Here is a 21,926-nt window from a genome sequence, read left to right on the forward strand (position 1 = left end):
TGTGTATGTATGTGTATGTATGTGTGTATTGTGTGTGTGAGAGCCGCTCCAAGCGCCCCATTGTGTATGTATGTGCGTGTGTATGTGTGAGTGTATGTATATGTATGTATGTGTGTGTATGTGTGTATATATGAGTGTGTATGTGTATATATGAGTATGTATGTGTGTGTGTGTGTGTGTGTGTGTGTGTGTGTGTGAGAGCCGCTCCGAGCGCCCCATCGAGGCCGGAAATGCAGCCCGAGGTTGCCTTAACTTCCCCCCCAACTGGGGGTCCCTCTGCCTTTCCAGGCCGTTCCATGCCACTTCCGGCTGTGCCGGCTGTGCTGAGAGGCGCCTTCGACGGCAGGCGCCATGGACGCCGCCGTGAGCGTCCAGAGGCCGGAGGCCTCGCTGGCCTCTCCCCGCCTGGCTCCCCGGGGCTCCGAGGACGGAGGCGCGGGCCCAGAGTGAGTGCTGGGCATGTGGGGGCCCCCCGGGTCCGACAGGAAGTGGCCGCGGTCGCGCGGGCCGCGGCCTCGGGGTCTGTGGGAGGGACGGAGGGGATGGAGGGGAGGAGCGGCCAGGCGCTCGCGCTGAGCCCGCCGAGGACAGCTCACGGGTGACCGCGACGGGTGTGTGGGGGGGTGCCAGGCCCCGAGGTGACCGGCCCGGAGCACCGTCCGCCCGCGGCGGCCGAGGCCCCTCCACGGCCGCTCCCACGCGCCGCCGGAGGGACGTCGAGACGCCTCGGAGCCCAGGACAGACCCCCGCCCACCAGCGGCGACGCGCACGTGACAGGCCTCGGCTCCCGCAACTACGTGGAAACTTGAGCCCGGGCTGCGCTGCACACGCCGGCCGCCGGGGCCCCGCGCCGCCGCCCCGCTCCTCACGGCCCGGGCGCCGCGCCTCCCGGAGCCGGGCCCCGCGCGGCCGCTGCACGCGCCGCCCCCGCCGCCCCCGCCAGGGCCGCGCTCTCGGGCTTCCGCACCGCCCGCCGCGCCCTGCCCGCCAGCCAGCGGCTCCCGAGGCGGCGGCGGCGGGCCCCGCGCGGGCGCTCAGGCCCCGGCCATGTGGGACCCGCGGGCCATTAGGTGCGTACGCGGCGCGGGAAGCGCGGGGGGAGCCGCCGGCCTGGCGGGCCCCGCGCCGCCTCCGGGCGGGCAGCGGCCGCGCGCGCGGGGGGCCGGCGACCCCCGAGACGGAGGCCGAGCGGGCCCCGCGCTCATCCGGGTGCAGACCCGGGCCTGCCTGCCGCGCGGGGTCGGGCGGGGGGCGGCTCCGGCCTTCCGGGCCCCGGGGGACGAGGGCACGCGCTGCGACAGGGCTGCGGGGGCGCGCGGCCTGCCTCGTCCCCACCCGGGGACCGAAGCCGCGGCTCCCGGGCCCGCCGCCCGCCCCCTGGGGAGACCCTGGGGCCGCCGGCACCTTCTACCGAGAAGCCCCGCGGACGCGCCCCCGGGCACGCACCCGGGCGCGGGGCGGGATCTGCGGGGAACTTGGAGAGTGGCCGCTGGCAGGCGGCGGGAGCCTCGCGGTCCCAGCCCCGGGCAGGCCTCTTGCTCTGCCCTCCACCCCGATCGCGAGCGGGGCTGGGCCGACAGGGACTACCCCGCCCGGCGTCCTCGGCTAACGGGCTGACCGAGGCGAGGGCCTCCCGGCGAGCTGCCAGGCCGAGCAGGGGGAAACCCCCAGAAGCCCGCAGGCTTCTGCTCCCGATGGTTTTCAAACGTGGAGCCCGGGCTGCGCGCTCCGCACCCCCGCAGCGCGCACCTCGGGGAGCCCGGAGCGTTCGCCACTCCGCGGGAATAGCGCTGCTTTGGGCGTGCAGCGCGGGCCGGCCCCCTTCCAGGCTGGGGGTGTTTCTGGGAGGCTGCAAGCTATCGTGCTTCCTGGGGAGGGTTTTTAGGGAGATGTGCAATTTGGAAAATAATGCTCAAAAGAGGAGAGCGAAAGGGGGCTCTGAGTTCTCTAGTCCCCAGCCCAGTTGCTGTTTGCCCAGTCAGTCCTTAGCTGGAGGAGGTATCAGGGAGCAAAAGGGCCTTCCTTGCATGCTGGGCACCCAGCTGCTCTCCCACTACTGAGCCGCCCGGGTGCCAGGCACCTTTCTCGGGCAAGGCTGTTGCACGGATGGCCTGGTCTTTTATGGAGCCTCCTGTTTGTGCCTTATGGGAAGGACCGCCTTGAAGGGGAGTCAAGTTTGTTTCCACTGTTTTCCAGTTAGCTGCATTTTGTGGAAGAGCAGGGTGCGTGCTGGAGTTCTCAGTACCCGCTGCGGGCCCTTGCATCCGCCACTGGGGATGGAGGTGGCTTGGGGGGTGTGGCATTCATCCCCGGAATCAGATCCCACTTAGTCAGGCATATGTTGCTCAGTCTGCTTTTGACCAAGACCAGCCATGGAGACCACATCCACCCACATACATATACAATATGAAACTGCCACAAAAGTTCCACAGTATATGTATTTTCTCTACAGGGTGAGGCACAATGATATTTTGTGTGTGTGTGTGTGTGTGTGTGTGTGTGTGTGTGTTTAAGCTAGTCATAACCCATTAACTTGATTTTATGACTGACTAATCAGTTTAGGTGGCAATTGCAGGCTCTCTTTGGGACATCTCCAGGGAGGCGGGGAGAACATCAGCTTTTCCCTGGGAAGTAACTTTGAAAGGGAGAGGTTGGTGTTGGAGAGATGGAGACTGATGTTCATACTTGATAAGGAAATCCCTAGGTGAATAATGAGAGTGCCACAGGACATGGTGGTGTGGTTCACACCATTAGCGGCTGCAAAGGCAGGCTAGGGGATGGATGCGTCTGCTCCCTCGGGTTCTGTTTGTCCACACCAACCTGGCTGCTTGCCATGAGCCAGTGAGTGCTGCAGGGCGGGGGATGGGGTTGGGGATAGGTTGCTTTGCTTTTCTTTCTTTCTTTTTTTTTTAAAGAAGAGTACTGCAAGGTTCTGTATTCAAACCACAGACTCTGTATTCATACATTCCAAAGGCGGTTCTTTAAGTCTCTGCTCAGAATTTCACACCTACAGTGTCAGGGCTGGGCCACGAACATATTATAGATGAAGAAACAGGCCCATCAACTGTCAGTCACTAGTGGCATCAGGGATTAGATACTGATTCTCTTGACTTCCCAGCCCATGGCTCTCAGGGCCCAAATAGAGACTTTGCTTTTGTGGGATTCTTAGAATTCTCTGTGCTGATTAGTTCTGTTTTTTGTTGGCTGCTACCAAAGGCCCATTGCTACCCCACGTTTGGGTGGGGAAGATAAAGTGATCCTGGGATGTTTTTAAGAACTGGAGTGAAGGTTGTGGTGTGGGCCTCCGGCCATTGTCAGGAGCGTGGCATTGTTTTAACTGACCTTGAGGAACCAGCGCTCCTCTGCCTTTTCGGATGGGGAAGTGGAGCTGACAGGTCAGTGCCTTCCCTGCAGTTCTCTAGCCAGTGATAGAGCTGGCTCATGGCTTTTGTAACAAGTTTCCTTAGAGTGCAGCCTGAGGTTCTTAAGGCCAAACAATCCTGGTTATTAGAAATGAAAGAGAAATTCAAGGGGAAATAGTCTCCTTAGCAAAGATGACACTTTATAGTAGAGAGTGGGGGCAGTGGCAGTGGCAGGGCGAGCATTCAGGTTTAAAATGTAAAAAAAAGTACTAAACCGGCTAAACCGGCATGCTGGAACCTCCCGGCACTTCAGGACACTGACCAAGAGCAATGTTCTTCCTTTGGTCAGTGAGGCTGTCCATGCTGCCTGCTCAGACATTTTTCTTGGTCTAAGTTTCTTAACTAAGCATCGCCTATTTCCTTGTTTTTGTGGAAAATCTGGAAACATGAATGAGCCTTACATCTGATACCCTGGCCCAGTTTTCCTGAATCGACTCCCTCTTTTGCCTGGGTGTTGTTGAACTTCAGTATCGCTGCTCACCTGTAGTCACTATGGTGCATTATTCTGAGCTCCCGTGAGCCTGGTGAGCTGGTGGGACTCCTGTGTGTCTGTCAGAGCCAAACCAAGTCTAGGTTTAGCTATGTCGGTGTTTGAAGTTCTAGTCATTTAGATTGAGATGTTTTTATTTTTTTAAGCATTGGGTCCTCCTGTCAGTGGCAGCATTTGAAAGAGTGTTTGTGGGGGGTATGGTGGGGGAAGGCAGAATTGCTATCCCTAGAAAATGGTGATGACGTTTTGGAGGTATAGGGGTGGAAACATTTTTCCCTTCTTCCCTGCTAGTTTCTTTGACTGTTCTGAGTTAAATTGATGGAAGACAGGTTAACAAGAGAAAAACAAATTTAATTTTATACATAGGGGAGGCCCATAGAAATAGGAGACTCAAAGAAGTGACCGAAGCAAGAAGCTTTTATACCTTTTAGACAAAGAAACAATACATTTGTGAAAAGTAGACAAGACAAAGGGATTTGGGTTTGGGGTAATAAATTGGTGAAGAAGTAACAAGGTTTGTTTATGTGGCTTTCTCTGCCCTAAACTCCCTGTCTGTGGTGATAAGAGTTCCTTCCTCCCTCCTGGTTCAGGGAGATTACCTTTCATGTGGGACTTCACAAAGGAGGGTCAGAGCGTCCTTCTTGCACTGGCTCTTTCTCAATACCTTTAATTCAAAATAATCAGTATGCCAAAGTGACATATTTTGGGGAAAACAGGCCATTTTGGAGGAAACTGCACAACATCAAGAATAGGCAATTTGATTCACTGTGACAAGAATACTCAGATCATAGCCTTGAACTGTGATGAGCTTCATGTCCACCTGTGGCCTCCAGAGCAGTCTTCTTTGGCCACCCTTGGGCCAGCTCATCCTCCGCCCATCCGGGTCCACTGTACCTGCAGGGTCAAAATTTGGTGACTTCCGGGGCTCACCCAAGTCTGAACTCATCCGCCAGGTACTAAGGTTCCCCTTAATCTGGCCCTCAGACTTTCTGTCTGATATGCCTCTTCTTCTCCTCTCAGTGTCTTACCTCTTCTCACCTCTTGTTGCTTTTGTTTTTCAAGGCAGTGTCACCCTTCACAGAACTCAGACCCTGTCTCATGGAGGATGTAAACATATGAGACAGGCACTGCTAGTGGGGGTAGACCAGTTACTGCCGGGCAGACCCGTGACAAAGGATTAGCGGAGAGACAGACAGCACTTCAGGAGTTCCCAGCCCTAAATCCTTCCCAGCAGGAAGATGGAGGGGTGTTGGGAAGGAGAAACAGACATTCCAGGTAGAAGTAGCAGCTTCTTTTTAAGCATAACATTGCACAAAAGGGCTTATATTTTAAACATCAATATAGTAATAATATTGGCTCTATTTAATATGGCTCTATATTAAGTGTGTTTCATATATTATCTTATTTAATTCTTACAGAAATATTATGAGAAATCCTCAAATGATAGATCTCTCTTCACCAGAATGTAAACTTCATAAGGACCACAGTGTTTTGGGTCATTCTTGCTCATTCACTCAATATTTGTGGGTCATTCTTGCCTGGGACTCAGTATTTGTTGACTGACTCAGGAAACGGGAGTTCAGTCACATAGGTGATACTGTCCATTTTCCAAGGACACAGGCCCAGAGTTAAGTGAATTGGGTCCCTGATAACAGGCCTAAAGTGGGACTTGATCCCAGGCTTCTGGATTTTGTTTTCTATCAGGGGGGCACATTCATATCCTTCTACCCTCCTCCTGACACCAGTCCCAGCCCTGTTACATTGCTGTGCAAAGGCATGTGAGAGGGAGGGAACCAGATGAATTTGGGGTTGCGTGCTACAATATTGTGGGCACATAGTGTTGGAAAATGCTGGAAAGATAAGTTGAGGGTGTGTTATGTAGGACTTAGAATGGAATCTGAGCTATTCGGGCTTTATTCTAAATGGAGTTAGGAGCCGTGGAAAGTATGGTGTGTGTGTGTGTGTGTGTGTGTGTGTGTGTGTGTGAGAGAGAGAGAGAGAGAGAGAGACAGACAGACAGACAGACAGACAAAGACAGAGAGAATGTGTGTGTTTTAACAGCTCTGAGTTTTATTTAGAAGGCTGGGAGTATGGATGAATAGATCTTTCAGTTTGGCCACTTTTTTCAAGGCCAAGTTGAAGGCCCCATGTTTCAGGACACTGTTAGGTGGTGTTAGAACTGGGGCTAGAACTCAGGTTCTCCCAGCACTGCTGAGGGGCTGCCCTTTAGGAGTTCCTGTCTGGGGGAGACTGCTTTGTTTATGGGGATTTCCTGGGCACCTCTGGATCCTCCCCATGTTACAGTGGGTGGTGTTTTAGCCTCTTTGCTGGGTTGTCTTGCCCTTCATTCAGATTGAGGGAGAAGTAGATTACTCTGGTCTTGAGATGGGAAGTGAAATGGAGGCCATTAACCAGCATTTAAAGCATCGCAGAGGGGCGTGGGGAAAGATCTGGAGGGAAGGATGGCTGGGCTGCTATTATTCAACTCAAGTTCTCCTGTGAATGAGAAAGCACCTTTGTTCAGGGGCAGCCACCCTCGGTGGGGCTGCTCCAAACTTTACAATCATCTATAGCTCTCAGATGCTTTAGGGAGAGTGGGAATATGAAAGGAATATGGCACTTGTTGGGCAGCCTGGAGTCAGCACAGAGACTGAGTCAAGATTGATGAGCGACCTGTGCTCGCTGATGCTTAACTTCCTTGTTTGTCTTGAGGCAGAGTGTGGAATGCTAACTTCTTGGGCTTTCTTCCTTTAGTGATACTTGGTTTTAATTTTAAAGCCCATCCTTCCTATTTCCCCCATTTCCCTCACCCTGTGTTCACCATGTCTCTCCTAGGGCTTGTGAACACTGATTTTGGTACAGACTTGGATTTGTGCCTTGCTTGGAGAAGTCTCTTCACCTTGATTAAACCTGTTTTCTGACCTGGGAAATTGGGATAATAATTATACATCTCTCGCTGGCATTGTTAGGGACATTCAATGAGCAAATGCCCAAGAAGAGCTTAGTATATGGAACATAGTAAGTGCTCAATAAATCTTGTTATCATGCAGCTGCCTGGGACTGTTCTCCTTCAAATAGCAAAATGGGAAAATGCCAGTCTGTGGCATACACTGAGGAGAAATTGTGCCCATCACTAGCCACCAACTGGAAGGGAGGCCTGCTTGCGGCCTTTCTCTTTAGAGGTCCTGTGATTGAAACTCCACTGCAGAACCAGGAGTTGAAATTGATCCATCTATGCCCTTTAGTGATATTTCTTGAGCGTCTTCCAGGGGCCTGGCATGGTTTTAGGGACTTGGAACATCTGCCTTTGAAGGTCCAAACCATTTGCACACTGTCCAAGACTAACATGTGCTGTAAGGTTCTTAGCTCAATCTTCCTTGAGAATGGCTTTCTTTAAACTGAGTTTACATTTTCCTCCTTTTTTTTGGGGGGGGGGGGGGTTAAAATATTCCTTCTTTTGTGAAATTATGGGGAGAGAAGATGGTACACTTGAAAAAAAGTTCTTATTTGGCAAAATAAAGAGCTGGCAACCTTAATTAGGTTCCTTTCGATTTCTTTTCTTTGTCTACAAATGTTATCGTTTGCCAGCTCCAAACTAATCTATGGGATTATGCTTTGTTTTGAGCATTTTTGAATATCTGGGACTCTAATTTCACATGGGAATATGTGGCACTATTTGCTGACCATTGAATTCTCAACAGGTACTTACAAATGTGTAAACATCTTTCTCCATTGTTTTCCCGGAGAAGCTGGCAGCTTTGGCAGTTTTATTTTGGTTGGATTTATCTGGTGGTTTCTGGTTTGTACTTTGCGTGGTTGGCTTTTATTAAATGTGTATCCTCCAAGGGAATAGATGACAGTTAAGCATTTCTTGGCTTTCTAGGAGATGGTCAGAAATCCAAAACCACCAGTGAAATTACCCCCCCTCCATCCACCCCGCAAACCATTCTTCCTTTCCCATCCTCCAGCTTAATCATCTGTCCCTGCTAAAAAGCCAGAAAATCATTTATTCATGCAACACCGCTGAGCCCTCGGGTTGCAGAAATAATAAGACTTAGTAAGACGCAGTTCCTGCCTTAAGAGCTCAGTCTTCTGGGGAAAGCAGGAAAACAAAGGTCTAGCTAGCGTGGAGCTCTGGAGACGTGGCACAGGGTAGGGACAGGGCACCCCTAATAAAGACTTTGTTTAATGTGAAATTGTAGGGAGGGGTGAAGTAGGCCATCCACTCTCCTTTTCTTTCTAGTGAATGAACGAAAAAACAAACTACTTAGGCAAAAAGAGGAATGTTCTGGAAGGCTGCTGATGACTGATAATTAGGAAAGGGGCAGGGGAGCTGCTGGGCCTCAGAGGCAGTGGCATCCCTCTTTCTGCCTCTCCTGTCTCTGGGCATAGTACTCCCTCGCCCCAAAGTGGCTTTTTCGCAGGGTGGGGGGCAAGGCCACCCTCCTCTGGAGCCTCTTGCCTCAGCTGCCACCACCGAAGGAACTTCTCCTAAAGTTCAAACACTGCTGCCTGCAGGTCGGAGGCACAGATCACAGATCACACCGCAGGGCCTGCCTCTGGGCACCTCGCTCTCCTCTGAGAAGCCCTCGTGGTGAGCTGAGCAGCCATCCCGAAGGCTGCTTCCCAGGGTGACACCCTCCCTCTGAAAGGGTCCATTAGGGCCTGGGACCAGGAGCTGGGCCCTTTCCCCCAAGGAACAATCCTGAAGAAAGAGTTGGGGCCCTTTTCACAGGTTGCAGCACTGACCCCTCCCTCCCTTCACCCAAGGGCCGAGTCTCACAGATTCTCTGAGCCGCTTAACTGACTGGTCATTTCAGGAAAGCCCGAGAAAACAGGCAAATACTAGGGCTTTGTTTTTAACAAATATTTTCTCTGCTGAGTCAACAAAGCAAAGGTTCTGTAAATGTTGCAGGGTTTACACTCAAATTACATGCAGGGGCGGCTGCCGCCAATACCATTACCCTGAACCATCACCCCAGTTAAAATGTGGTCATCACCCCAGTCAAAATAGAGAACATTTCCATCCCCCAGAAAGTGCTTTCTCACCCCTTTCCATTCCATAGCCTTCCCCCTCTTTGATTTCTTAAATTTGCCAGTTCTGGAACCTTATCTCAGGGGAATCACAAGTACATACTCTTTTGAGCTTGGTTTCCTTTTCTCAAAATAATGTTTTTGATATTCTTTATGTTGCTGTGTGTCAGCAGCTTGTTTCTTTTTATTACTGTGGGTTTTAATTTTTTTTTTTTTACTTTTTAATTACACTTGTTAACATAAAAAAAAACCATTGAAACCTGTAAAGAATTTTTGTGAGTTTATTTGAGCCAAACTGTCGACATATGCCGGGAAGCAGAACCTCAACAAATTGAGATAATGCTCTGGAGAATGGCAGGGTTACATTTCATTTATACATTGCAATCAAAGGCGGGACGTAGGTGGGTTACATGAAATTCATTGGTGATAGATTAAGGAGGTGGGATAAAGCAAAGCAGGGGAAACCCCTGGGATTGGATAAAAAGTAAAATGATGGACACATACTTAGGTGGGTACAGGATCAATTAACATGATAATGAAGGAATCTGTGGTATCTGTCCTGGCGCCCAGCACATTTGGTTGTGCCTCAGGGGTTCCAGAAAAAAGGAGAGTTACAAGTTACCCAGACATTTCAAGGGTATGTTATCCTAGATGCAAAAAGACAGATAGGCTCAGGTAAGGTAAAGGTTGACTTTGTCAGTGAAGATACTGGCCTAGGACGTAACTGCCCACCATAACTGCTTTTAAAGTTTAATAATAGACCATCCTTTGTGGTGACTTTAGGTCTCTGAGTCTGCAAGACCGCCATGCAGGCCTCTCCTGAGCTTGTCAGGTCAGCATGTGGCCCCTTTCGTCTACACACTTGACATTCAGTATTATTTTCATATTAGTTTCAGGTGTACAACATAGTATTTAGATAAACAATGTATGCTGTGGTGTTTTCTTTCTTTTTTAAAAAATATATTTCTTTATTGATTTCAGAGAGGAAGGGAGAGGGAAAGATAGAAACATCAATGATGAGAGAGAATCATTGATTGGCTGCCTCCTGCACGCCCCCCATTGGGGATCAAGCCCGCAACCCGGGCATGTGCCCTTGGCTGGAATTGAACCCGGGACCCCTTAGTCCACAGGCCGGCGCTCTATGCACTGAGCCAAATGGGCTAGGGCATTGTGGTGTTTTCTTTAAAAATTTCTATCATTCTATTTTTTTAAAATATATTTTATTGATTTTTTTACAGAGAGGAAGGGAGAGGGATAGAGAGTTAGAAACATCGATGAGAGAGAGGCATTGATCAGCTGCCTCCTGCACACCCCCTACTGGGGATGTGCCTGCAACCAAGGTACATGCCCTTGGGCGGAATCGAACCTGGGACCCGTCAGTCTGCAGGCTGATGCTCTATCCACTGAGAAAAACCAGCTAGGGCTTTCATTCTATTTTTAAAAAAATCTTTATTGTTGAACGAATTACATATGTCCCCTCTTCCCTTCCCTGATTGATTCCTTCTAGCCCGTCCCCTCCTCCCTCCCCCCAGGCCTTCACCACCCTATTGTCTGTGTCCATGGGTTATGCATAGATGCATACAAGTTCTTTGGTTGATCACTGTGGTGTTTTTTTTTTTTTTTTTACATGAACATTTTTTCATTCATTTAGAACAAATTTTGGTATAGGATGTGTGTTCGTTTCTATTGTTGCCATAACAAATGATCACCAATTTAGTGGCTTATATCAACATGAATTATGTAATTATCTCACAGTCTGTAGGTCAGAAGTCTGGGTTGGCTTGGCAGGTTTCACAAGGCTGAAATCAAGGTACTGGTTGGCTGAGCTCCTAGAAGAATGCAAGGAATCCTCTTCCGGGCTCATTCTAGTGGCTGGCCGGGTCCAGTTCCCTGTGGCTGTAGGGCTGAGGTCCGAGAGCCTCTTCTCAGTTTCTAAGGCCACCTCCGTCCTCAGGGCATCACTGATGGGTCCTCTTTCTCATGCACATCCGCTGCTGCGCCTCTCCCACCCCCTTCTCCCGCCCTCCTCTCCCCTGGCAGCTCTCCCCAGGCAGAGGAAGTTCTCTGCTTCAAGGGTTTTGGTGGCTAGAATGGGCTCGCCTGATCTTCCAGTATAATACCTTTATCTTAAGGTCTGTAATCCTAATTACATCTACAAAGTTCCTTTTGCCATATAATATAGAATTTTCTGGGGTTCTGGGGGTGGGGGCATTGACATTTTCGGGGGGGCGGGCGGGAAGGAAGGGGGAGGGGAGGCGGATGAGAGGTCTCCATTATTGGTCTACATTACAACATGGTGTGAAGGAGAAATTTAACTTCTGTTCCAAATATCTAGCCAGTTGTACCAACTGATTCATTCCTTCTCTATCAATTTAAAAAACCACCTTTATCATGGGTGAAATTCTTTTATAGTATATATTATTTCCTTATATTCTGTTTGTTCTGTTGCTCTCCCTACTCTTATGTTAGTATTACAATTTAAAATTAGATATGTTTGAGATGCATTTTAAAATGGTAGAGAAGATGTTTCTCAATACTTATCTTTTTATTAAAAATATCTTGACTATTCTGGCTTGTTTATTCTTTTTGATGAAGTTGAGAATTCGTTCACTAATCTCCTTAAACATTCTGTTTTCTAAATAGAAATTTTGTTGAAAATATTAATTCATTAATATGGAGAAGATTTGACATTTTATAATAGTGAATTTGCTCAAACAGAAACATGTTGAGTATTTTTAAAAGTCAAGACTTTTTAAAAAAATATATTTTATTGGTTCTTTACAGAGAGGAAGGGAGAAGGATAGAGAGTCAGAAACATCAATGAGAGAGAAACATAGATCGGCTGCCTCCTGCACACCCCCTACTAGGGATATGCCTGCAACCAAGGTACATACCCTTGGCCGGAATCGAGCCTGGGACCCTTGAGTCCGCAGGCCGAAGCTCTATCCACTGAGCCAAACCAGTTAGGGCAAGACTTTTTTTTGAGTAAAGTTTTTTTTAATCCATGTAAGTCTTTCAATTTTATGAGTGTTATTGGATATTCTGTTAGGAGCCCTTAAGAAAAGCTATGAGAATTTTATATATACCTATGCTTATATATTTTTTCATTAAAAATTTTATTGCCTGTTTTTTCCTTGAAAATCGGTGTCTGTCCCCTCAGGTTGAACAGATATAGGTTATTTTATTCTTGTGTTAGTTTAAGCCTATAAACATTACATTGTGAAGCTGTGTGAATATAATTAACCTTCCTAGGAGTCCTCTTCCTGCCTTTCTCCACATAGTGAAGTGTTCCACTTATGATCTGGAATTGAACAAAGAACATGTTTTTTTGAAATACTTGTTGGTTTGAGAGACAAGAGTGAGTCACTCTGAGGTGAGTCAGGTCTTAATGTGAATATCCAGGGAAGCAGGGCTTTAGAGTTGGCTGAATCAAAAATTCTAAACAGTTACTCAGCAGAGATAAAGCTGCAACAGCAGAATACAGCTACTTTATCCCCTTCTCAAATAAAAAAAACAAGTTGCTTTATGAAATCATGTCAGGAAGTTTTCTTCATGCTTGCTTTACAAGGTCAGTAGCAGTTTTCTTAGGTTGGACCTTGGCTTTGCAGGGCTTTGCTCTGTTAAGGGAATAAGTAGGATAGAAATGGAAGGTTCTGTGTTTATGGGGGAAGCTATGGAGCAATGACCTAGTTTCTCGTTCTACTGTGAGCACTAAGATGCTTGGGGGAGATGTGACTGGGTTCACTCAGCCGACCTGTGGCCCCACATTCTATCCAAAATATGCTGCAGAAGTAATTCCAAGAGAACTTGTAACCCCGATTGCAGATATTATTAATCTCTGTGTGTTAGATATTGTGTGGGCTAGAAAAATGGCACGATGCTCAGTAGTGGGAATAGGGTAATACAAGAAAGGTGGGGCTATCCAGTCCCTGGGCAGAGACGCCGCACACCAAGATTTGGGGCAACAGCCCTCACATCTACCACTCTCACACACAATAAAGGCTACGTCTTTCACCGAGTAGAAGGTCATATTTCAGATGTTGCACCGAGGTTACTTTTCTGTCTGGGACTTTATTCTCCAATAGAAATTTCTCAGGGCTGGTGATATTCTATATTTGTCAAGTATGGCAGCCACATGTGACTACTGAGCACTTGAAATGTGGTGGGAGTGACTGAGGACCTGAAGCTTTCCACTGAGTTTAGTTTTAGTTATTTTATTTATTTTTAAATATGTTTTTATTGATTTTTTTTTTTTTTTTTTTTTTTTTTTAGAGAGAGGAAGGGAGAGGGACAAAGAGATAGAAACATCAGTGATGAGAGAGAAACATCGATTGGCTGCTTCCTCATGCTCCCCACTGGGGATCGAGCCCACAACCCAGGCATATGCCCTGACAAGGAATTAAACCGGTGACCTCTTGGTTCATGGGTCAACATTCAACCATTGAGCCACATCGGCCGGGCAGTTTTAGTTATTTTAGATTAAAATGTAAATAGTCACATGCATAAGGCAGGCCTCAGGATTGTCTCAAACCAGTGGCTCCCACGTCTTGTCCTGTGATTCCCTGGGCTCTGGCCTCTGCTGTTGACTTCATCCTCAGGCTGAAGGTCGGGGCTGCATATCTGCATGTGCGGTGTTGAGATTCACAGCCACACTTCTACACTGGCCGGTGCCTCCAATGGCAGGCAGATTTGCTTCTGGAAGCTTATTCAGAAGAGTGAGAAAAATGTTCCCAGAAGCCTCTAACAAACATCTCTGTAAGTTTCAAGGGCCAAAATTGAGTCCCACACCCAGTCCTCAACCAGTCCCTGGCAGGGAGTTAGAATTTGCTTATCAGACCCTTAGGAACTAGGGCTGGGATGGGCTTCCCATAAGGACAATAGCTCTGGGGGGAAGGAGTGGTAACAGAAACACAACTGGAGTTCAGTTAGGCAGGTGTGGCTACTTTGAAGGCCCCAGGATGGTTCACTGTAGCCAAGGGGGTAGTGTCGGAGCTTTCTGAGTTATAAACACCACTAATTGATATTCAGGACCAACTTTCAAGTTTCTGCCATAAAAGTTTAACCTGACTTTAGTTTTTACAGTGACACCATGCTATCAAACTAGAATCCAATGAACTCTCATTAGTCACTTACTTTAGAAAATGTATTTCCTGAGCTTGTTATCATTTGTGTGCTGTTTAGTTGAGTAATGGTTGTTGGGTGTCCAGGCCAGAGTCCACTCCTCTCCCTGCTACCAAGTAGTGATATTATTGATTGAATAATAAGCTAAAGTGGGTCTGGCATGTGGTCATCTATGGTTACTTATTAAAAACAAAACAAATAACCCTTTACTTTTAAATTGGGTCTTTTGGCACTCCATAAGAGCGGACATTCATGTGGCTTTATGTAAAAGCACACATCATTAGTCATCAGGAAAGTGATAATTAAAACCACAATGAGATACCACATTGGTTAAAAAGACTGATAATACCTACTATTGACAAATGTTAGCAGTTTATACTCCCAACACACTGCTATTGAGAGTAAAACTGGTAGTATCTACAAAAACTATATAGTACCCTGTGACCCAGTGATTCTATCCCTGGGTTATGTACTCAAAAGAAATACAGACATATATTCATTGGAAGACATATGCAAAAATGTTTATAACAACTTTATTCATAATTACCTCAAACTGGAAACAACCTAACATCCATCAGTGGAATGGCTAAATTCTAGTATAAATCATGCAATGAAACACGGCACAGCAACAAGATAAATTAACTACTGATACGTGATACACACAGTAACATTAGTGAGTCTTACACATACAATGTTTAAGGAAAGAAACCAGACTCAAGAATTGCCAGTGTGACTGCAAGGTTCAGGAACAGATAAACCTAACCAATAGTTTAGAGATCAAAATAGTGGTGAAGTTATGTTTACAGGAGACAGGGCAAGAGGGAACCTTCTGGAAGCTGACAATGTGCTGTATATTGACTTGGATGGGGGTTACATGGGTTAATAATTCACTGATCTGAGCACCCAAGATTAGTGTTTGTAACGCACATTACTATATTTTACTTCAATGACAATGTTAAAATAAATAAATTTGGCCTTTCCAAGGAAATGGGTTAGGACATCCCTATTACATATATCTTTTCATTATATGCAACTAGTGACCTGGTGCACTGATTCGTGCACATTGAAAATAAATTAATTAGAAGATGCCCAGTGGGGTAGGGCGAGATGGGCCGGACACGCCCTAGAGCCAACCTCCATGGTCCCTCCCCAGCAGCTGTGGAGGGAGCGGGGTCCTTCTGGCAGGTGGAGTCCTTTGGCCTGGCCTGCAGGGATCAGGCCAAAACTGGCTCTCTGACATTCCCCGAGGGGTCCCAGAGTGTGAGAGAGCACTCTGCAAAGTTGCTATTGTACAGGTTGTGGAACACAAACGCAAGTGTGCAGTAAACTAGATTCGAGGCCAATAGCGCCCCAGCAACAACATAACCCATCCCGAAGGTGGAATCACGCATCCCCGCCAGGAATTGGGCTCTCTCCTCTCTGGTTTCGGGGTGCATCACCTGAGAACCACCACTGTCTAGTTACTGCAGCTTGGCAGCTCCTGCATTGAGCGTCTGCCCCCTGGTGGTCAGTGCACATCATAGATACTAGTTGGATGGTAGGAGGGACACTTAGCATATTAGCCTTTTATATATATACTAGAGGCCCGATGCACAAAAATTTGTGCACTGGAGGTGGGGGGGTGTCCCTCAGCCTCACTTGTGCCTTCTCACAGTCTGGGACCCCTTGGGAGATAATGACCTGCTGGCTTAGGCCTGCTCCCGGGTGGCAGAGGGCAGGCCCAATCCCTAGGTGCCTGCCCCGCAGCTCCTGGTCGGGCTCAGAGCAGGGCTGATTGGGGAGTTGGGGCGCCGCACCCTGTCATGCACAGAGCAGGGCGGATCAGGAGGTTGCGATGCCACCCTCAGTCACGCTCAGGATAGGGCCGATTGGGGGGTTGGGGCGCCGCCCCCTGTCACACTCAAGGCAGGGTTGATGGGGAGGTTGCGGCGCCACCCCCTGTCACGCACAGAGCAGGGCGGATCAGAGGGTTGTGGTGCCACCCCTGACACATACAGAACCGGCCAATCAGGGGGTTGGGGCACTCCCCCCTGTCACACTCAGGGCAAGGCCAATGGGGAGGTTGCGGCTCCACCCCGTCACACACAGAGCAGGGCCCATGGGGGGAGGGGGGTTGGGGCGCCGCACCCTGTCACACACAGAGCAGGGCCGATCAGGGGGTTGGGGAGCTCCCCCCTATCAGGCACAGAGCAGGGTCAATCAGGGGGTTGGGGCACCTTCCTCTTTCATGAACAGAGCAGGGCGGATAGGGAGGTTGTGGCCCTGCCCCCTGTCACACACAGAGCCGCAAGGCGATCAAGGGGTTTGGGCAATGCCCCCTGTCACGCTGCTCCAGGGGCCAGGAGGCCTCGCTGCTCCGCTGATCCCGGTGCTGGGAGACCTCGCGGCTCCGCTTGACACAGGGGCAGTGAGGCCTCGCTGCTCTGCTGATCCCAGTGCTAGGGGGCCTCACGGCTCCGCTGATCCCGGTGCTGGGAGGCCTCGCTGCTCTGCTGATCCTTGTGCTGGGAGGCCTCGCTGCTCCGCTGATCTCAGTGCTGGGAGGCATATTACCCTCTTACTATATAGGATAGAGGCCTGGTGCACAGGTGGGGGCCAGCTGGTTTGCCCTGAAGGGTGTCCTGGATCAGGGTGGGGGTCCCGCTTGGGTGCCTGGCCAGGCTGAGTGAGAGGATGATGGCTGTTTGCAGCTGGTCACACCCCCTTCAGGGTGGGGGTCCCCACTGGGGTGCCTGGCCAGTCTGGGTGAGAGGATGATGGCTGTTTGCAGCTGGTCACACCCCCTTCAGGGTGGGGGTCCCCACTGGGGTGCCTGGCCAGTCTGGGTGGGGGGCTGAGGGCCATTTTCAGGCTGGCGGGTGACTGAAGCTCCCAACCATGATGTCTGTGTGTGACGGGGTGGAGCCGCAACCTCCCCATTGGCCTTATTTCTTATTTCTTTTTTCTTTTTTATTCTGGGATTTATTTACCTTCTATGGCTGTCACTGGAGCTGAGAGCCGTCTTTAGCTCTGAGGGTTGGCTCCAGCTCTGAGACCTCGGCTGCTGAAAGCAGGTTTCTGGGCTTTGTTTACCTTCTGTATTTGAAACTTTGTTTCGACTCCAGCTCTGAGATCCCGGCTGACTGAAAGCAGGTTTCTGGGGTTTTGTTTAGCTTCTATATTTGTAACAATGTTTCTTAGAGAGCAGCTCAGAGCCCAGCAGCGGCAGGCGGGGAACATTGGCTTCCTCCTTCACTGGAGCAAGCAAGCCTCCTGTTCGCGTCAGTTGCCTGGCTGCCAGCCGCCATCTTGGCTGGCAATTAATTTGCATATCTTGCTGATTAGCCAATGGGAAGGGTAGCGAAGTTATGGCTAATTACCATGTTTCTCTTTTATTAGATAGGATAGATTGTAATTGTTGATGTATGGTGTCAGACAATTTGACTATAAGCCCAAATACATTATTTGCATAATGTAGGGTGTTTTTTTTTTTTTTTTTTTATGATCATAGAAATTACCTTTGAGTACTGCCAACCACATACATGGGATGTCTTCTGGATGATGTTTCCTCCCAACTTTATGGAGGTGTAATTGGCAAAGAAAATAATAAGATATTTAAAGTGTATAGTATGATGATTTGATATATGTATATGTTGAGAAAGGATTCGGAGGATTTTTTTAAAAAGGGATTTTTCTTATTGCCGTGGCCGGTGTGAGCATCAGCCCAAGCATTGAAGGGCTCGGATTTGATTCCCAGCCAAGGGCATGTACCTGGGTTGCAGGTTTGATTCTTAGCCCAGTCGGGATGCATGTGGGAGGCAACCAATTGATGTGTCCCTCTCACACTGATGTTTCTGTTTCCCTCCCTCCCTCCCTCCCTCCTTTCCTCCCTCCCTCCCTCTCTCCCTTCTACTCTATCTAAAATCAATGGAAAAATATCCTCCGGTGAGGATTAACAACAAAAAAAGTTTTAATTTTAATTTTTCAATTACAGTTGACATACAATATTATAGTAGTTTCAGGTGTACAATGTAGTGATTGACATTTCTATGACTTATGAAGTGATCACCCTGATTGGGGGATGGGTTTTGATTGCTGTCATTACCGTGGGGCCAGCACATTAGCCTGGCTTTGTCAGTTAGCATCTTGGCCGCCTTCCTTTTGCTGGCTGTGCATGTAAATCTGTACTACCATGAGACAGGAGGTTTGGGTACACTACCATATTTTGGTTATTTTGGCATATAGCATAGTATACATAGAGAAAAAAATATTTTTTCTGTCAAACTTGGAGTAGAAATAACATGTTTGGAAAATATTCTTTTACACTGGTGTATTCGTGTTTCATTTTCTTCCTTTCTGGGTTTTTGGTTTGTTTTTACTTTTATTTGTATATCTTTTTGTTAATCCTCCCCCTAGAATATTTTCTCCATTGATTTTTAGAGAGAGTGGAAAGGAAGGGGAGAGACACAGAGAGAGAAGCATTGATGTGATGGGGCTGAGGATAGAGCCTACAACCAAGGTACATGCCTTTGACCAGAATCATACCTGAGACTCTTCAGTCCGAGGGCTGGTGCTCTGACCACTGACCAAAACCCGTAGGGCTGTTTTTAATTTTTTTTCTTTAATAATATTTTATTTTATTTTTGTTGTTGTTAATCTTCACCTGAGGATATTTTTCCATTGATTTTTAGAGAGTGGAAGGGAGAGGGAGAGACAGAGAAACAGTGACGTGAGAGAGACACATCGATTGGTTGCCTCTTGCATGCACCTGGACTAAGGTCGGGGAAACCTGCAACCAAGGTACGTGTCCTTGACTGGAACTGAATCCGGGACCCTTCAGTCTGCGGCCGATGCTCTATCCACTGAGAAAAACTCCTATGGCTGTTTTTACTTTTTAAAAATTTTAATTGTGACCCTGGCTAGGTTGCTTGGTTGGTTGGAGCATCTTCCTGTGCACTGAAAGGTTGTGGGTTCGATTCCAGCTCAGGGTACATACCTAGATTGTGGGTTTGATCCCTGGTCAGGGTTCCTGGGAGGGAGGGGCAACCGATCGATGTTTTTTTGTTACATCATTGTTTCTCTTATCCTCTCTCTCTTTCTCTCTAAAAATAAGTCAATAAAAAATACATCATCAGGTGAGGATTAAAACATTTTTAAATTGTGTCAAAAAACACATAACATAAAAGTTACCATCCTAGCTATTTTAAGTGTACAGTAATGTTAAGTGTGTTCACATCTGTTGAGCAACAGATTTCCAGAACTTGCAAAACGGAAACTTGAAGTCATCAAACAATGACTCTGCCTCCACCCCCAGCCCCTGGCAGCCACCTGCTTTCTGTAGATGGCAACAGTTCTACTTTCTGTCTCTGAATTTCACTGTTCTAGGTACCTTATGCAAGTGGAACCAGACAGTATTTGTTGGTTTATTTCTGGCTTATTTCACTTAGTATATGCCCTCCAGGTTCATCCATGTTGGTAGCATGTGTCAGAATTTCCTTCCTTTTTAGGGCAGGATCCTGTTGTATGTATATACCACATTTTGTTTATCCATTCATCCATAGATGGATCTTTTGTTTACTTTTAACATTTTTTTATTCCTCAGTTTCCATTAGGGCAGTGATTCTTAACTATTTTTTTTTTCATTTTAGCCACCCTCCAACCTTATAAGCTTTTTTTTTTTTTTGCTAATATAGCTCTCCACCCCCATGAAATTTTAACACCACAGTTATGCACATTGTTATCTATTTGTGCATTTACATTATACACACACACACACACACACTCTCACACATACACATATATATTCTTTGTACATAAAAAGAATAAAAAAATTCACCCCTCAACCTTTTGGGGGACGAATAGTTCCCTTGAGAGTGCGTGCTATAAGGAAAATTACTTCCAGAATAATGTAAATGGAGCCAGCCCCAAATTTCCTAAATATCCTGATAATGAAAGAAATGGCACTTGAAGAAAATTTTAAACTCACCTCTGGTCTCTCGTCTCCAACTAACTCTTCAACCTCCTCCATCGTGTATCCTACCCCTTAAACAGACAGACAAACAAACAGAAAAGGGCAGCATCCTGACTTTGGTTTGGTGGCAGTAGAGAAATAGCCTTTCCAGTCCTGGTGTAGGGATGGCTTCCTCTGTTCTAGAGGGGAGAATGGCTCTCCGTATCCGACACTGCCCTCAACCCTACCCTGCAACTGCCGCTGTTGCTGGGACACTAAGGGGTTCATGATGCTACATTGGCTCACAGGATATATTTTTCTATGGAATATAGTTCTACTTGGTACATCCTGACAGTCACAAGTGATCGTGCTCAGGCTCTCATGTATTTCCCTTAATTATTTACTTCATAGAGCATATACTTTACCCCATTAGATGCAAGGCACCAGAATGGTTATTCTCAGAGGCTAGGCTGTGCGCGTGTGTGTAAAAGTTCAATATTATATGCATTTATTTTTGAAACCAAAGCTCCTATTTCTGTAATGCAAAGTAAAGTTTGACTAAAAGCTTTGGAGTTGATTTTTCCTGCCCTTTACTCTCATGTGGTCCCATCAGTAACTCTTACTGACTCCGTGTCCTGTATTTGTTTTACAGTGGCCTATTTCTCTCCATCTGGCCGGCAGCCAGTATAAGCCAGTCCTTGTTAATCCCAGCTTAAAACCCTCTAGTGCTGTACTGTCCGATAAGGTAGCCACCAGTCACATGTGGCTATGTAAATAAAGTTAGTTAAAAATTAAGTAAAATGAAGAATTTAGTTCTTTAGTCGCAGTAGCCGTATTTTAAATGTTTAATAGCCACAGTGGCTAGTGACTTCCATATTGGATAGTATAGAATAGATCATTTCCATCATCACAGAACGTTGTCAGGGACAGGGCTGCTGCTTTCCCAGTTGTATTTAAGATGAATTCCAAGACCTTCTGATGGCCCTCAAGATCTCACTCAGCTCATCTATCTAATGGAGCCCTTACTAGTCTTCCAGCCTCACTTCTGTTTCCCACCTACCTGACAGTTCTTGAGCTGTGAAGCTCAGAGCCTTTGCATATACTGTTCTCCTTGCTTGGACATCTACCCATACTATTCACTGGACTAATGACCGATTTTCAGGATCTTAGCTTAACTATCACTTCTAAGATAAACCTGCCTTCCTCCTACAGTTTAGGTTATATTCTCGTTTTACATGCTTCCTTAAACCCTCTGCTTTTTCTTCTTATGAAGGAAAATCTGTTAACTATAATACATGTGTGATTATTTTTTAAAAATATATATTTTATTGACTTTTTACAGAGAGGAAGGGAGAGGGATAGAGAGTTAGAAATACCAATCAGCTGCCTCCTGCACACTCCCCACTGGGGATGTGCCGCAACCAAGGTACATGCCCTTGACCGGAATCGAACCTGGGACCCTTCAGTCCGCAGACCGACGCTCTATCCACTGAGCCAAACCGGTTAGGGCACATGTGTGATTATTTATTTAATGTTCATTTCCCTAATAGACAGTAAGCTTCTCAAAGATGGGTTGTCCTTCCTCAGTCAACTCCCCTGTCCCCCCAGTGCCTAGCACAGGATAGATCAGTGATGGCGAACCTGTGACACGTGTGTCAGAGGTGACATGCAAACTCATTTTTTTGGTTGATTTTTCTTTGTTAAATGGCATTTAAATATATAAAATGAATATCTAAAATATAAATCTTTGTTTTACTATGGTTGCAAATATCAAAAAATTTCTCTATGGGACACAGCACCAGAGTTAAGTTAGGGTTTTTCAAAATGCTGACACCCCGAGCTCAAAAGGTTCACCATCACTGGGATAGATGCTATGTAAATATTAAAATTGGAGTATTCTGAGGTACCTGTGTGTTGAGTGAGTGTGAAA

At 47.3% G+C, this 21,926-nt stretch overlaps 1 protein-coding gene across 3 annotated transcripts in view; it reads left to right on the forward strand.

Moving 5' to 3' along the window:
- TRANK1 (tetratricopeptide repeat and ankyrin repeat containing 1) overlaps positions 1-21,926 on the forward strand; it is a 100,409-nt gene that overhangs the window by 12,481 nt on the left and 66,002 nt on the right. For 2 of the 3 annotated variants that reach the window (XM_070391728.1, XM_070391730.1), the window contains exon 1: positions 1,001-1,070. The exons of the other annotated variant lie outside the window; for it this stretch is intronic. In XM_070391728.1, coding sequence (XP_070247829.1) covers positions 1,048-1,070 — 23 coding nt within the window. In that variant the 5' untranslated portion in view covers positions 1,001-1,047. Of the gene's footprint in view, positions 1-1,000; positions 1,071-21,926 lie in introns of those variants that run through there. 3 annotated transcript variants of the gene reach the window in all.

Source organism: Myotis yumanensis, unplaced genomic scaffold (assembly GCF_028538775.1).
Source record: "Myotis yumanensis isolate MYYU_CA2020_CCGP unplaced genomic scaffold, mMyoYum1.0.hap1 SCAF_14, whole genome shotgun sequence".
Taxonomy (NCBI): Eukaryota; Metazoa; Chordata; class Mammalia; order Chiroptera; family Vespertilionidae; genus Myotis; species Myotis yumanensis.